This window comes from Camponotus vicinus, unplaced genomic scaffold (assembly GCF_025532165.1).
Source record: "Camponotus vicinus isolate PSW18456_S1 unplaced genomic scaffold, iyCamVici1.0 SCAF_11, whole genome shotgun sequence".
In the NCBI taxonomy this organism is placed as follows: Eukaryota; Metazoa; Arthropoda; class Insecta; order Hymenoptera; family Formicidae; genus Camponotus; species Camponotus vicinus.
In genome coordinates, this window is record NW_028141947.1 from 16,534,709 (window position 1) to 16,552,351 (window position 17,643).

The window sequence follows — 17,643 nt, forward strand, 5'->3', positions numbered from 1 at the left end:
AACACAGCCACAATCTTCGATGCGTAGAATGTGTTCGAAAATTTTACTCATATGGTAAAATAGATGACCAATCAGTTTACGTCACGTATACTATAGATTTTCAGTACTTGCGGTTTATTTCGGAACGCAGCCTTATACTGTGGTATTATGTGGATCAGGCCTTAATCGAGATGTCAAGTGTTGCACGTCACAATAAGAATTTGCGACAAATCTTGGAATATTGAGAAACGAAAGGAATTTATTATTCGACTGCAAATACATAAATATATAATTATGTCTATAAATAATAATGCCACTTTACCAAAAGCACCAAAGGATTTATGTTTCTCTGAGCTTGATTTTATACAGGTTTGGCAAATTTTTTTACTTTTATATATAGTTTTGAAAGAGATAGATATAATATTCTTTTTTATTATGTCTTTATACTCTGTTTATAGGACAATTTTGATGTAGATAATTTTTTACAAGATCATAGAAAAAATGGTAAACTGGAGACAATGCGTGACGATCTTGGCGTATACTTGAAATTACTGAGATCTGCTATGATTGATTTAATTAATAGAGATTATACGGATTTTGTAAATCTATCCAGTAATTTAATCGGGCTGGATAAAGCCATCAATGATTTGCAAGCGCCACTTGGACAATTGAGAGAAGAAGTTATGGTAAAATAGAAAATTATATTTGGAAGAGATATAAGATTAAAAATTTAATAAAATATGTGTTCTACAGTAAGATAATTATAAAAATTTTATTTTATATATAGCTGCAATATGAAATTACAATATGCAATCTATTTTTTTATTGGCAGCAAGTACGACAAGCTTTGGATGATGAAATTGTATCCATTTCAACTAATTTAAATGACAATCTGAAAATAAGAGAACGTAAACAAAGTTTGCATAGTTTACAACATGTATACAAGTCGCTCAAGAAGCTTTCTTCTATATTGTCTATGAAGACATTCATGGAAAATCCTACAAAAATCGACATTTTGGAGCAAGCTGCAATCGAATTGAATCAGTTAAAATTTCACATGTCTAGATGTAAATTGGACATTTCAATTGATCAAGAGAAAGTATGTATTTTTTGTAGAAAAAAATGGCAGTTAAGAGCCCCAAATAATTCAATCACTTTAAAATTATTTCACAATAGGAAAGTATAGAATTGGAAAACTTGTATCTAAATTGTTTGAATGAGTTATTCTTAGCATGTATACATGAAAAGAATTCAAATTTGGCAATCCGTTGCCTCAGAATTTATCTTACCCTTGATAAAATAACAAATGCTGAAGAACTGGTAAGGCATGAACTTGTAAGGCCATTAATTTACAATATTGTTAATGAAGAGAATCTTCAAACTGATCCACTTGGTCTGCAAAGTATTTATCATAAATTATTAAATATTTTAAATGTGGAATTAAAACAGTTATTAGATATCACGCTACATCCTGAAAGGTATTTATATTATGTTTATATGAATCATTATATTATCATTAATTTGTATTTATAAATACATAGATTTTCTTAATAAATTGTTACAGAATATCTGTGAAAGGATTTAATTTTCTAGTAAATAGCTTTTGGGCCGAAGTTGAAGAAAAGATTGAGCAATATATAAAGTCTATTTTTGCTCCGGGAGATCCAGTGTTATTTCATAAAGTAAGTAAAACTAATAATTATATGTAAAAATTATTATAATTTAAAATATAAAAAGAGATATATTAAAAATAATTAAAAAGATAATTAAAAAAAGATGTTTCAAGTTTCTGCAAAAATTTTAGAGATATACAGCTACATTGGAATTTTTAACAAAGTTGGAAGCAGAGTGCATTACATCTGAAATCGTAATGACATTGAGGGATCATCCACAATATAAAAGTTTTCTTAAGAAATGGAATTTGCCAGTATACTTTCAAATTCGATTTCAAGAGATAGCTGGTCATGTAGAGACAGTATTAGTTGAGCCAGTGTCACCAGATTCAATCACAGGTAGTTTGATTTCCTTGGCACAAGAAAATTTTTCGCTTCATGCGACTAATGTGGTTTGGGATAATCTGCTAAGGATTTGGGCAGAAAATATTTATTTGTATCAATTATTCCACAAGTGAGTATTTCTTTGTAATAATTATTTTTTATTGCAATCTTAAAATGTTTTCTTATAAAACTAACGCATTGTTATTATTACCAGGTTTTGGAAACTCAGTCTTCAAATATCCTCAAGGTATCAAACTTGGTGTCAAAGTACAATGAAACAAGTAAGTGTTTCTTTATACATTTATCTTATATTTTATTAATATTTATATATTTGACGATTTTTATAATGCAAATTGAGAACTAGATAAAAAAAATATTATATATAGAAAAAATAATCCCAACTTTATTTTATTTAAAGGTATGGCCAATAATAAATGAAACCAACAATTCAAATGACTCAGAGCACTCTACAAGATTAAATTTTCTAGTATATCTGTATACTGATATAAATAAACTGATAAATGCATTGCCATCTTTTCTACAAATGGTACAGTCAAAAATTAAAAATGATAATGTTACTATATCAAAATTATTAGAAGGTATAATATTGCATAACAAATACGTGAAAAATGATATATCATAAAATATTATAATTATTTAATTGATCTTATCAATTTATATGTATTACAGATTCTCTAGGTGAAACATCCAAAAATTTAGCAAATTTGTTGCCTTTAGTTACAAAAGAAATTGTGAACGAGCTTTCAGAGCAATGTGTAACATATTTGAAACAAGTTAGTGACATTCCTAGATTGTTTAGAAGGACAAAGCGAGATGTGCCAACTAAACCTTGTTCTTATGTAAAGAGTGCAATAGTTCCACTTACTAATTTCCATATAGATTACAACAAAATCATTCCTGAAACTGTTATTCTTTGGTTGGAGTTAACTTTGTCTTCACTAACAGAAAGGTAAATAATAATAAATTATTTTAATATAATATTGTGGAATAGATTTGAAAAGATGTAAAAACTATATACATATAAACTATAATATAAACTATATAAACAAAAATATTGAATATTAATTTTTATTTTAGCTATTTGTTATTTGTTACTGATGTATTGACGTCTGTACAAAAAACTGAGGAAAGTTTACGAAGATTGAAAAAGATTCGCGATAAATCTACTGGAATTCTGCCTTCAGAATCACAGGGTATTAGTGACGACGAGAAGATACGTATTCAACTTAAGGTGGATGTGGATGGATATGCAAACATGGTAAGGAAATCATAAATATATGCCCACATTTTTGTTAAAATAAATTTCCATGTCTCATCATTTAATCTTTTAGATCAAAGATCTTAATATCTCGATAACCAACATACATCATTTGCAAGAATTGATGGATGCTGTAGAAGCAGCTGTTAAGAAATAAGATTTTCATAACAATTTAATTGTATCAAAATATGCTGATCAACAATGACTTAAATATCTCGTTTTCATCAATTATAAATCTTTCTAAGCGTGAAAGTTTTAAAGTCAAGATGTCTCAAATCTGAACTATTATAATCAAGTTTTAATAGGTTGAATATTTATTATTTATATTTCTAAAAAGACCTCATTTTATTGTACCTATTTTCCCTACACTATAATATATATAAAAAGTTTTATGTAATTTTTTGCATTGTTTGTTTCTTGTATCATTGTTATAATAATAAAATTATTTACATAAATAACGTATTAGGGAAGAGAAAAGGTATCGATTTGAACTGTTTTGCATTCATCATGTTGAGATATATTTGTCTTACAAAATTTAAAGGTTTCTCTATTTTTCCATACACAAAATATAAGAACAATCTGTACAATAAGCTCTAATCCCAAGAGTCACTTGTCAATAATTCGATTGTGTAATTCGCGTCCTGATGAGGATAGGTGGGATCCCACCAATCTAAGATGCGGTATTCGGTAACATCACGAAGTATTACTTGGTTCGTTAATGTACTAGGAACATCCGACGTTCCGAATCCAAGTTGAAGTCGGTGTTCTCTAAAGCCAGGCATTAAATTCATAGACACTGTTTGTAAAACTAATCCAATTACCGGCGGTAACATACTATATTTTAAGCAAGTTACCTATAAATCGTTAAATATATTAAAATTATATTATGAATAAAAAATATTTAATTATTATGTTATTACGAATAAAAAATATTTTCTATTCGAGATTTTATAGTATAAATATAAATTTTACAATGCCACGCACCCTAAGCACTTTGCAACCCTCTTCAGGATTAACGGCCACATCTTCCAACATTTCGAGAAATTCAGTATCACATTGTTGTATATTTTGTTTTAATGGATTATTACGCGTTTTGGAAATCTCCTTCAGTTTAAAATAGAAATACCATCGTACTTTCCCTTCCTGAATGTTTAAATTTATTACAAAGTGCAAAGTAAAAAGAACTAAATCTAATATAGTTACAAAATTAATAGTTAAAAATAAACAATATTTCAAAATTTAATAATTAAAGATACATATAAAAAAACACGACACATTTACTTAGAGAACAAGTGTGACTTGAGAATTATTCACAACTTACTTTATGCCACATAAGAGTGCATTTTCTTTTCACAAGAGAATGTGGTTCCTCTTGTCGTAAATAAGACATATTGTCTACTTCCCGTTGCAACAATGATGTAAAATAACTGTAATGTAATGCCCTGATAACGCAAGCTCTTAATCCATGCAATCTCATACATTGTGGCTGCAAATGCTCAGGTAAATTTGGTACAAATTTGTAATATCTAAAATAGCAAAGAGTAATCATTATATTGTTGCATAATATACAGCTACATTTTATCATATTAACATAATTATAATTAAATCAAGTATATTAAATAAATATCAAGTATATTACATATGCATTAATATTGCATGTGATAAATAATATAATTAATTCAATGTTACAAGATGGTAGATAATAAAAAAAACTTACGATTTATATAAATGAAACCAAAATTTTGCAGTGGTAGTAACATAGCGAGAACTTTTGCAAATCCGTGCAAACTTTCCTACTGCTTCAGGTCGTATATATTCTGAGATAATAAACCATATGTCCAACGGATAATCAATCCCTGTTCAACAAATAAGATTTTTGTTACAAAGATGAAATTTATATTCATTGAAAAAATATCATGTAAAGCTGGGTATACACTTAACGAACGAACAGCGAACGCGAACGTTCGTTGTTATCATTCAGTAGATGTATACGCCAAAACAAATGCGAATGGAACGTATACATCTACTGAATGATAACGAACGTTCGCGTTCGCTGTTCGTTCGCTATACCCAGCTTAAATTATTGTACCTTATATTTTATATATTGCAAATGATGTATATATATTCATATTCATATCCTAGAAATTCTTTTTTTTTAGTATTATAAAAAAATATTTTATTTACCTTCCTCTTTATCATTATCTTCCTGACATTTTAACTTTCTTCTATTCCTTCTTGCATTACCAGACACAGCTAAAAAAAGAATTAATGTAAATTATTTACCATATGCATTTATTGTAACACACTTATCACATTTATCACACTCACCTTTGTGATTGCTTTCTATTAGATTATCTTGCAATAAATTCTCCTCGTCCATATTGTCCCATGTAGATTTTTCCAGTTGTATCGTTGCTTCTTGTTTCACTAAATAAAATTTATGTAATAAAATGAATATTATATGTTTATCATGTTGGAGAAGCGAAAGAAAGCAACATACTGAGATTAATTTCAAATAGCTATAATCTTTATACGTATGCTTTCTCTCAACAATAGTGTAGAGATAAAAAATAAATCAGATTGTTCTCTAACCTTCATTGGAGACATTTGTAATCGATTTCTTGAGTCTTGCACGAATTCGTAAAGTATTAGCAAAGTCATCAATGGTCACATCTACGCTGTCAAATATTAAAATAATTATTATAAATACAAAATTATAAACCTATGATATATTTATATAGAATAAGTTATTTATAAATAGAATAAATTCTAATTTTTTAATCAATAGAATAATCCTTGTTCTGAATAATTATACTACTATATCATTGAAGCTGAATATAAATATTGTTTATATTCTGATAAATTTCCTGATAAAAGATTAAAGTGAATTTTGAAAAATTAATTTCATAAATACTTTTGTTTTAAACATTTATCCTCTTGTTTCAAAATTTCATAATATATGTAAATTAATATTTACATGCATATATATGACATATCCCTTATATACATAATTTTATCAAATTTTATTTAATTAATGTGAATTAATATTCTGATAAATTAATATGAATTAATATTCTGATAAATTTCCCGATAAAAGATACAAGTGAATTTTGAAAAATTAATTTCATAAATACTTTCGTTTTAAACATTTATCCAGCTCTTGTTTCAAAATTTCATAATATATATAAATTAATATTTACATGCATATATACGACATATCCCTTATATACATATTTTTATCAAATTTCATTTAATTAATATGAATTAATATGAATAAACGCGCTTACAATTTACAGCCATATATAATGTACCATAGTGTTATTTATCGCTCATTATCTGACGTTAAGTTAATTTTGCAACGATATATGGATTTACTTAAATGCGTATAATACGCATATATACGTAATAAGAGCGTACTTAACCTCCTACAAGACTTTCGCTTTTCCTGGTCATTGACTTTTTGTTCGCCTTCTTCCGCAGAGAGGACATCGCGCGTATTTCTTGACGTGGATTTGACAAACATACAGCGATCAAGCGTGCTAATTAAATCAGGTACGCATTGCGGGGAAATGAAAAATCTACGTTATATACAGGTATGTACACCGATAACACTGTCGCGCGTGTTAAGCGCCCATGCTCACGACGAGAACACTGATCTTGCATCGCGAACAATCTCCTCGCTCGTTCCTTTCTGCAATTCTCATAACCGCCGTCAATGAACGCCATCGGAAGGTGGAAGCATCGCGACGAAACGTCGTATCACGGATGTCAAGCCAAATAAATCATGGCGACATTGGCCGCTAATCACGTATATATCGAGGCTAGTATTATACGTATACGTGTTATGTGTACGTGTACAAAGCATAGATGGCATCGTATGTATGTACCACGTGTGACGTGTGATGTCATGAGATACGCTTGAACAAATTCATTTCATATTGAACTCTATAATATATTTATTATTTTTGCCTCAAGTGAAACTTAAATATGCAACTGTCTCTATTTATTTAGAGAGAAAGATAAAGATAGACATATATTTAAGCTCGTTTAAATCCAAAATAATGTTGGTGCAAAAAAAGAACAAATCCACTATTTTATAAAAAATCAGTCAAAATTAGAAAAAGGCGCGTATATTCTTGGGTGGATTTCTGTCTCCTTTTATTTTATGTCGTCTGGACTAAAAACATTTCTCATCAAATATTCAGCAATAAAAAAGCGATACATATATATCATCCAGGAAATGTTTTGGTTTTATTTATAAATTTAAACGCAACTATTTCAGGCCATAGAATATCGATAGGCACACAATCGATCGATACATCGATGTTTTTCACATTTGAAACAATTCTATTGGCGTTTTTAATGGCTCCGGAGTAGTTTACTAGACGTCATTGACCAATCACAGCCATTCTTCTGAAGAATGTAACTATTTATTCTTCAGAAGAATGGCTGTGATTGGTCCATAACGTCTAATAAATTATCCCGGACGAATTAAGCCCGACCATTTGAAAATGTCATGTGGTTCGAGAGCGACCAGCGGCCAGCGACCACAAAATTGCGCCACACGCGGACAACATGCTTCTCGAAATGAAAACATTCGCGAGAATCGTGTTACTCGTCGGCTTCATCACCCTGATTCGCCCCGCGACAACTTCTGCGACACACAAACTAAATGTGCCCCGAGTTTTGTTACCCGTCTTCAACAACTTTGCGGTAAATTTCACTCTGGAGGTGACCGATGGTGGTTGCTATAAATGGTAATTATTTTTTCTTTATACGTTAATGAGCGATGCTGCGATTCACCATCGCTAGATTTTAATCGTGCGAAGCTTGTACGAAGTCTTTATCTTAGTTAGAGAGTGTAAATTTTTTATTCGTCACGGTACGTTACCGGTGACACCATAACCCCATCGATTAATTCTGAGTGCTTGCGTTCTCGAGTATTTTCAAGTCACTTTAGTGAAATATATATGTTTACGAACAGTAAATTACGTGTTGCAAGAAGTTTATTACTTTGAAATTATTTTATTAATATCACAACTTTTCATTTATATTATCCTCAGGTCAACCTCACGTCTGGATGTTATACAGTTGATTCCCATAAATGAGAATTTTGACAGAACATGTTCATCAGCGGTGCTGATTCAAACCATAACGAGGGAGTTAACGAGGAATACCGTGATTGTTTTGGCAGAAGATGTCAATACCCGTCACTTTCTACGATGCGACGTTATAGTGGATGCAATTTTTTCCTTAAATCTCACTACTACCACGAAAGAATTATACATTGAAGATATACCTGAAGCATTCGAGGTACGAGCTTATGATGAACAGGGAAATGAATTTACAACCCTGGCTGGTATAGAATTTCTATGGGCTATTGGTGATGCCGACAAACGTATATTATCTGATAATAAATCAAGTAATGTGCTACGCTTTATGACATATGAAGAGTCGCAGTATGAAAGACCCCCTAGTGTAGCTGCATTAGATAGTATCGGCAAGAGAGGTCATATTGTTCTAATAGAAGGTGTTAGGACTGGTACTGCCAAGGTATCTGTTAAATTGCCGCATTCTGAATACAAGCACGTTCCTTCTATAGAACTTGAACTGATTGTCATTGCTAATTTAATCATTATTCCGTCGGAAATAACGATAATGACTTATGACAGCTTTAAATACAAAATAATGCACACTCGTCAAGGACGCTTGGAGGAGATTAGTTTGCCCTCGAATCAGTATTACCTGGAAGCCGAGAATTTCGATATATTGGAGATTGATAACGATCGTGATTTTGCTTATGGTGTTAATACCGGTCGTACGAAGGTATACTTACATGATAAGAATCTTCGCGAGGAATATCCTGTCATTCTACCTTCTGCCACAGTTAACGTACACAAGGTGGCTTATATTTCTCTTTCCGTTCTGCCAAACAGAAACTGGGGATTAGTATTAGGTCACACTCACGAAATTATTGTTGAGTTATATGATAACAAAGATCACAAATTTTATATTGGGAAGGGTGTGGAAGTTTCCATCAAAATTGACGAGCAGTATTTTGAGCCAAAATCGATCACGCAAAATGGCACTTATGCCGTCGTAGTACCAATCACTTGTGGAATAACGATCGTGGAAGCGACGTTGCGAGGTATAATCGACAAACGTGGGAAGAGGCTCGAGTTCGTACCGCAACCATCTACTAAAACCGAACTCACGATACATACACCGGTTGTAGTTCAACCTCGAGTCTTAGCTGTTCCATGGGACGTCGTTAACAAATCCAGGTGAGCTAATACTTTGATATTGTTTAAACATTGATATAAAAAAAATGCTTATTTCTCTTATTTAATAAATATATTTCTAAAACTGTTAATTTGTAATTGTAAATTACAGCAGAAAAAGTGGCCTTTATTTTATGATTATTTCTTATTCTAGATTTGATATAATGTTAAGAGCGAATGGAGGAGATGGCTCATATGTCTGGTCTAGCAGACAACCATCAATAGTTACTGTCTCACAAAACGGCGGAATTAGAATTCTATCGGCGGGTACAGCGGAAGTGGCTGTCGCGATGGCGAGGAATCAATACAATAGGGACACGGCAAAAATATATGTATTATCTCCTTCGAGATTGAAAATTATCGAATATAACATGGAAGCGGCTATAGGAGAGCCAATTCACCTGCATGTCGCGTTATTCGGGAAACTGATCAACGGAACCGATGTTAAAGAAATACCCTTTAGCGATTGCAAGGATGTCAATTTCGAGATTTATATTCCGGATGAGAATTTTGTACGGACATACGATAAAAACGTGCAACCAATTGGTGCTGCGTGTGCCGTGATAACTGTTGTCAATTATCGCTGCATCGGGACATCCGACGTGACTGTAGCCTACAATGTGAATGACAATAATGCGATCGATCGTTTATTAATGGATAATGTTACTGTATCAGCATATGAGCCGCTCGTAGCGATACATCCGGACAGTAAGGAAACTCTACTTTCCGTGGGATCCTCGAGGAACGTGGTGTTTAAAGGCGGACCGTTGCCATGGACGAACAAATCTCAAGATTATTCGCGGGAGGTACATCTCTCAAATGAGCAGATTGTCGAAGTAGCGGAATACGAGGATTCGTTAAATGGGCCATTCGATAGAGCTGTCTTCAAGGTAATTTGCAAGGCATTGGGCGAAACGACGCTGACATATACGGTATCGAATGTGCCTTTGCTCGTAAACTGTCGACGTACTCACGCGTCGGAAACAATCGTAATTGTTTGCGGCAAGCCTAGATACATCTATTTGCGGCCAACATTCATGGACAATGAAAACTGTCCGATTAGCCAAAGTACAGATAAGATAATCGCACACAGTGACAAACTCCTAACAATCTCCGTAATCGTCAAGGACGAGGACGGCAAGCAATTTGACAATATCACGAGCTTGAACGTCGAATGGAACCTGAAGCCATCTGGTAGTGGCCTCGTGGAATATCCTTCCGGCACGATAGAGGAGATTTGGACGGATGCGAATGTGATTTTGCCGAAGGCTCACTATCAGAATATAATCTTCAAGAAGCATCACGGTACTCTTACGATATTCGCAACTGTCACTGGTTATCAAAAATTCGTTCTTAACAGATTCAAGATCACGCCGGAATGGCCACCGTTTTCCATTGAGAACGAGAGAGGTGGGGTGGAGACTCCACTGATAGAGGCTTCCATAGAGACAGTTCTGGTGAATGACACTATCGTTAGCCCCAACAAACTGATGATTCTGAATGATTCGAGCATGAAATCGTATTTGCAAGTCAGCCAAGGCTCTGGTTATTATGAATTCATCCTCAGTTCCAAGGAAATAGCGGATGTCCGGTATATGGACGCGACAAGAACGATTAGCGTGACGCCGAGGAGACCAGGCGTGCTTCACATGACGTTGGTAGACCTCTGCCTACCCTCGAAAACGGCGGAGGTGTACTTGGAGGTGCAACAACTTGCGACGATTGAAGTCGAAATCGTGAATAAGGTCGAGAAGGGAAAGTGCGTGACAGCCACACTGAGACTGTACGATACCAACGATCACGTCGTGAGGCTGCCGTCTCTCGACACGCTAGATTTTCGCGTGGAGCTCGACAACGAGTACATCCAGGTCGAGCAGTTGCCCGTCAACGAACAGGTTACTGCGCCTTACGAGCAAATACTGTATAAGATTCACGGTGTATCAGAAGGCGAGAGTCAGCTGACCTTCGTGAAGAAAGGCGATCGCGAAATACGAAGCGAAACAATTACCGTGCAGGTGTTTCTGCCGCTTCGAATACAACCGAGAAATCTGACGATATTAATCGGCACCATTTATCAGCTGCAGACTATCGGCGGTCCGCCAAACGCCGAGATTGAATATTCGACGGAAAGCGGCGATATTCTACGCGTCGATCCTCGCAATGGGATCCTCGAGGGGAAGTCGGAGGGTCGGACGCGGATTCGCGTCCGCGCCATCGGACTTGACGCCAAGGGCAACGTGGTAGTCTATTCGGAGGATCGTGCTGACATACATGTACTACATCTCGAGGGAGTGAAGATCTCAACTCCTGTGAACCGAGTGAAAGTGGGAGCGATGTTTCCCCTTTGGGCGTTTGGTATTCCCGATTATTTGACGCCGCTCATCATCGGTTCCATGCAGCTGCCGCTGAGCTTCGCCTGGTCGTCGAGCGATCCTAGTCTGCTTACTTTGCACAACATGTACGAAGGAACCGGCATCAACGTCCGATATCAGAATCAAGTGTCGCTGAGGGCACGTGCCATGAATCCGGGCGTGGCGACGATCCACTTGAATGTCACCGTACCGTGTAACGTACTGTCCAGCAAGAATGACATCACTTACACCACATTTGTAAAAATCGAGATCTTTGAAGAATTACGCTTGATTGACCCAGCAATGGCGAGCTCGCCGATATTAATGTCGCCGAATTCCGCCCTGCGACTGCAAACGAATCGGGACAAGCATGGTACGACAACTTATGAGATTCTGTCAAGTACCCATGATGATGGATTCACGGAAAATGTTGCATCACGCGCCTTAACGTCCACCTCGAAGTCCACCGTGACCGTGGACAAAAATGGAGTCGTGAGGTCCGGCGAGAACCTCGGTCGAGATACGATCGTCACCGTTACGAATACGGAAGCGTACAGCTTGAGACAGTCGTTGACGGTTCTCGTGGAGGTCAAGCCTATTCACTACATGATGCTCTCTTTAAAGTCCAAGCTGCGTATACGGAACGGCGAGGAGCTGAATATGTTACCGAAGGGAATGAAACTGGAGTACATCGTCGAGTACTACGATAATGTAGGGAATAGATTTCACGCCGCCGAGGTCATTGTCAAGGCTACGCTGAATCGCGCCGATTTAGCATCGTTCTTCGCGTCGAGCGATAGCATCGTCACTGCGAATTTCCTGGAGAATGGCGAGCTGATTGTAAAAGTTTTTAATGAGAAATATCCCAACGGAATGTTCGATTACGTTCACATGATGATCGGCGACATCGTGTTCCCGACAAGGACGACTCTGACCGTTGGCGACGTAGTATGCTTTTCTATGCCGCTTCTCTCGGCCGACGGGGATCCGGGATATTGGCAGTCATCCGCGCCTGAAGTATTATTGGTGGATCCTATTACTGGTATAGGTCGTGCGCGAAATGTCGGTCAGGCTATTATAAAGCACAGCCTCGCAACGCACGTGCAGAGTGAGATAGAAGTCAATATTTTACCAATTTCACGGGTAATTATAAACGACAGAAAAGTATAATAGTTTTGAAACACTATGTTTTTTACGTATGAAAGAGAAAGAAGAAATTGTAACATTGATTTTTTTTTACATATAGGTATCTATCGTTCCTCTGAGAGGAAGGAATATCACTGGTACGGAAGTTTTTAGCGTACCGCTCGTGTTGAAGAACAAAGATGAGGAGATCAAGGAGAATAATGTGTTGGCGAGAGGTCTAGGTGGTTGCCGTACATTATCATCATTCGCGCTGAACGCGTTTCCCTATACATGCAACGTGCAATTTGTCTCGTCTTTGTCGATCGACGTACGTGATTTGTTCCTCGTGAAGCCACGTTTCGATATCGTGACAGGTTGGTTGTACAGTCATTTTTATGGTAATGAAAAATGAGCAACGGTTATAATAACTCCATCTCTCTTTCTCTCATCATAGGCTTTTATTACTGCGATATCGTATCAATGGCCCCTCCTACTATAGCTGCTAGTGTATTAGATAGTCGTATCCAAATCAGTGCTCGAAGCCGAGACATCGAATCGGCGGCTTTGGAACTCATTTATTTACCACCTGTATATGTTGATGCCAAGGAAATCGTATTCGTTACCGCTCAAAGTCACAGCGCGCCATCGACGACGTTTGAAGTATATGGATTGCCATCAGTGTTACAGCATCTCACTGTAAGTAATTTTTATGTGAAAACATGTATTTACTTTGCTAAAGCTTGTACATAATTAAATAATGCCTTATACAACAATTATTGGTAAATCTTGTAATCTCATTTCTCATTTTTAATCGAGATTATTTTGTCCCTGTGTATTTTATGAAATAATATTTTTTTTTTTCATTAGATTGATGTACCAGATGGTGTAGTTGTCACCTCGCAACAATATGTCTTCAAATCTACAATACAATATAAGCTACGTTTAATGAATAATCAGGATGAAATTCAAGGGCAAAGAGTGTTCATTGCAAATGATTTGACCAAACAAAATGTATCTGTAAGTAAACGCTGCACGTATATATTTATAAATATATTTTTTTTTATATCATAGAAGTATAATTATTATTATGATATAATTATTATATTGTTTCTTTTTAGCTGCACATTCGCATGTTGAGGTATAATCACTTTATCCCTATGTCTGGAGTGCAATGGGTGAATTATATATATTTCCACAGATATACACTCGGAACGTTCGCTATTATTGTGATTACAATTTTCTATAGTAAGACTAAATTCTTCAATTCGTGTATGATATTTTTTTTAGTAAAAAATATCAGCATCATTAACGCGATTTGTATGTTTTTCAGTGTGGAAACATAGAGTGGCGAGTATCGACTTAGCAGTCAGGAACAGAAGCATTTTTGGTATGCGTTTTATCAAATGCGCACTTAACTCTATCCAATGTTTCCTTTAGTATCTTTATAATATTTGTAACAATGACAATATGTTCTTTTTACAGCTGATAAATCTCCACCGATGTTGAAGAAGACGATTAGTGGTCCATGTACGACTCCCACTTCGACTGGCAGACCGTCAACTTCGCCATTGAGACCATTCTCAGCGTTCGAATCGCCTGTTTACGGTGATCCGCGTTGTTTTGGCACGCCATACGTAAGAAGAAGAGACATATGAAAGAATCGAATAGTATTATACTATTTGGCAAAAACGAATGTATATTAGATGTTTAAATTATTGACAAAGATTCGTTAAAAAAACATCTGCTCCGATATTAAGAAGTGTTCAATATTTCAATTACAATACTTAATTCGTTACATTTATTAAAACATGAATCCGCGTTCTTTCGACATGCCATACGTAAAAAGAAGAGATATATGAAAGAATCGAATAGTATTATACTATTCGGTATAAAAACTAATATATACTAGATAGTTAAATTATCGACAAAGATTCGTTAAAAAAAACATCTGCTCCGACATTAAGAAACGTTCAATATTTCAATTAAAATACTTGATTTGTTACATTCATTAAAACATAAAACGGCTGACGATTACACGTAAGACATTTGATATTTCAGTTAAGTTACCTTCATTCGTAATAAATGTGCAATCGTCGCAAAATCGTGCCTTAAAATCAAAACTATAGTTTTGTTATATTCTTTATTATACAAAATCGTTCATTTATTATACAAAATTATACAAATTTTTTGGCTTCTAGCAAAAAAGAATTTTTTAATTTTTCATAAAATTTGGATTTTTGCTTAGTGCAGCAGATTATATAATATCTACATATATATTAGTATTGTATAATATTGTATGATAATACAATAATATTGTATATACATATATATATGTACAATGACGATATATGTACATATATAATTGTACGATTCTGTAATAATTATGCGTGCGTGTGCATAAAATACGAATATAATTATTTGTATTTGTAATTATCCGTTTGTTAACATTATCACAGTATACAATTTAAGTGTGCCACATTCATTTTAATAATGATATGTACAGTTTCTAGTCGTACAAAAAGCTATATTTTTGTTTACATAAATAAAATAACAGTAAATTCATTGTTGTTTGACGTGCACAATATACGTCATCTTAGAAAAATCTTATTTTTTTTACATATATTCTATTAGAAACTGTGATATATGAATATTCATAGGATACATGTATAGTCTAATAATTAAGGATATATTTCATGTTGTATTAAAAAACGCGATTTTTGATAAACAATAGCATTTATTACAAAAGTAGATGTACGTAGCGCGAAACAGTCGTGTTCCTTACAATGACATGAGAAAATTTATATAATTTATATAAAATAACCTAGAAGTATTCTTGAAAAAAACTAATATTTAAAATATGATTAGTGCTTCTTTGTGTTCTTCAATAATTTCTCATATTTACATTTACTCGAGTACCATAAGGCAAATGGAATAAGCAGAGAAGGTAGAGTCATTACAGCGAATGCGGCCCAATCAACCTACGAGATACAACAGAACATGATTATATTGACATTTTAATTAAGGTACATAAATGGAGAAATGGATGGATCTATTTAATTTAGATTGCATAAGATTTTCTATCGAATATAATTATTGTAAGTTACAAAGAAAACAATGCAACTATATATATACATGTATATGTGACAAGCGCTCCATATAATGTAGAAATAATTTATAATAATCTTAATGGAAAGGAAATAAAATTAAGAATCAAGGCTTAAAATGATGAAGAATAAAGTATAGAAATGTAAATCATCTAGAACGTATAATCTATATATATACTGCAATATATAAAAGTTTTCTACTTTATTACTTTCTAGTAAATTTTTCTTTCTTTCAAATTTAAAGTAAGAATAGTTAGAAAAATAGTTACTATTCCTCCACAGAATTTTATAATCCTTCATTATAAGAATCTGTACTTGCAATATACATTGTACTTACCACATGAGATGAAAACTGCTTGTCATAGTCTCTGTATGCTACAATGAGTCCTTCGCCGGGTTCGCTGCTTACAGCCACTTGTAATCTAGGAGCCTCTTGAAAGCGGCGATACAAAACTTCAGCCGAGGTAAAATTGAAATATCCAGATTTACGTGGCCTCACAACCACAGTGTGGCTCACATTTGTATAAGGCGGCACATTATCGATCCTAGCATTTAATTCGCCGCTCACGTGAGTAAAGTGGTCTGGGTGAAATGAATTATCCGTGATCTCGACTTCAGATGCAGCCACATTACCAGTATTGTAAATAGTATACTGCAAATTTTATGTTTTCATATAAAAAGATTTATCTAATGTTTCAATGAAGGATATAGAATAATCATCGAGTATGTGTAATATATTTTAATGATACAAAAAATATCATAAGAAAGTCATTAAAAGAATATTAATAAGATACTTTCTATAAATATTTGAAGGAATTAAAAGAATATTAATAAGATACTTTCTATGAATATATGAAATATCGAATATGAGAGATATAATATTTATATATTTTTCTTGTTACCTTAATAACTATATCCATATTTTCTACTAGATATTTGTTGAGTATCTGTTTAGAGACTAATAATCTAGCAGCCTTTTCCTCCTCCTCTGCATATGCAACTATGCATAACATAGCGAAAGCTGCAAGTAAGATGTGCCACTTCATTTTCTGCAAGATTAAAAAAGGCTTCATTAATTATCACTCATTATTAATCTTCGTTATAAGACACTATTAATACATATGAATCGACCGGTTAGTTTATAATCGTTACTTTATGTCAACCTTATGTTAATTTATCCATCAATTTTGAAAATTACATTACCAAATGATTTGCCCAGTTCTACGGAAAAGCACTTGTATTTACATACCACGAATGTGAGAATATGTTTACAAATGTATGAGAAATAGATGAAAAACTCACATTTTTTTTTGTACGAGAAATGCCCGATGCGATCGCGATAATTATTATCGTCACTCGTCTTCAACAGTCTTCAACGCACAAAATCGTGTCTCGTGTCTCTCGAATCCATATGAAAAAGCTCGGGAGAAGGGAAAATACTCGCGATAAGTGCCAACAGCGCTCCATTCGCTGCCACGTTTCCGACACGAATGATAAATCCGCGTACACATACCGCTATTTCCGGTA

At 34.1% G+C, this 17,643-nt stretch overlaps 4 protein-coding genes across 8 annotated transcripts; 2 read left to right on the forward strand and 2 right to left on the reverse strand.

Moving 5' to 3' along the window:
- The first annotated feature begins 152 nt into the window (after nt 1–152).
- Nucleotides 153–4,201, forward strand: Cog2 (conserved oligomeric Golgi complex subunit 2). The gene is made up of 11 exons (XM_083082530.1): nt 153–348; nt 438–665; nt 812–1,078; nt 1,156–1,457; nt 1,544–1,661; nt 1,784–2,106; nt 2,191–2,257; nt 2,395–2,575; nt 2,667–2,946; nt 3,075–3,255; nt 3,329–4,201. The coding sequence occupies exons 1-11, from the start codon at nt 274–276 to the stop codon at nt 3,410–3,412; spliced, it is 2,106 nt and encodes a 701-aa protein (XP_082938656.1). The 5' UTR covers nt 153–273; the 3' UTR covers nt 3,413–4,201.
- Nucleotides 3,750–7,080, reverse strand: Fsd (transmembrane protein fates-shifted). Of its 4 annotated transcripts, none has more exons than XM_083082534.1 (8): nt 6,678–7,080; nt 5,848–5,933; nt 5,584–5,682; nt 5,440–5,508; nt 4,973–5,111; nt 4,577–4,781; nt 4,240–4,398; nt 3,750–4,109 (listed from the first exon to the last, which is right to left on the reverse strand). In XM_083082534.1, the coding sequence occupies exons 1-8, from the start codon at nt 6,776–6,778 to the stop codon at nt 3,849–3,851; spliced, it is 1,119 nt and encodes a 372-aa protein (XP_082938660.1). In that variant the 5' UTR covers nt 6,779–7,080; the 3' UTR covers nt 3,750–3,848. The 4 variants fall into 4 exon arrangements, with proteins under 4 accessions (XP_082938660.1, XP_082938659.1, XP_082938661.1 ...); XM_083082533.1 differs by having other exon boundaries at nt 5,848–5,928; nt 6,673–7,080; XM_083082535.1 differs by having other exon boundaries at nt 5,848–5,928; nt 6,678–7,078.
- A 663-nt stretch (nt 7,081–7,743) lies between these two features.
- On the forward strand, nt 7,744–16,321 carry Gp210 (nucleoporin 210). The gene is made up of 9 exons (XM_083082522.1): nt 7,744–8,012; nt 8,319–9,539; nt 9,691–13,030; nt 13,134–13,386; nt 13,467–13,708; nt 13,880–14,029; nt 14,131–14,257; nt 14,343–14,399; nt 14,495–16,321. Exons 1-9 carry the CDS (start codon nt 7,831–7,833, stop codon nt 14,665–14,667), a joined length of 5,745 nt encoding a protein of 1,914 aa, XP_082938648.1. The 5' UTR covers nt 7,744–7,830; the 3' UTR covers nt 14,668–16,321.
- On the reverse strand, nt 14,494–17,615 carry Ssrbeta (signal sequence receptor beta). Of its 2 annotated transcripts, none has more exons than XM_083082540.1 (4): nt 17,320–17,615; nt 17,019–17,165; nt 16,454–16,768; nt 14,494–15,990 (listed from the first exon to the last, which is right to left on the reverse strand). In XM_083082540.1, exons 2-4 carry the CDS (start codon nt 17,160–17,162, stop codon nt 15,874–15,876), a joined length of 576 nt encoding a protein of 191 aa, XP_082938666.1. In that variant the 5' UTR covers nt 17,163–17,165; nt 17,320–17,615; the 3' UTR covers nt 14,494–15,873. The 2 variants fall into 2 exon arrangements, with proteins under 2 accessions (XP_082938666.1, XP_082938665.1); XM_083082539.1 differs by having other exon boundaries at nt 17,419–17,614.
- Nucleotides 17,616–17,643: the final 28 nt, after the last annotated feature.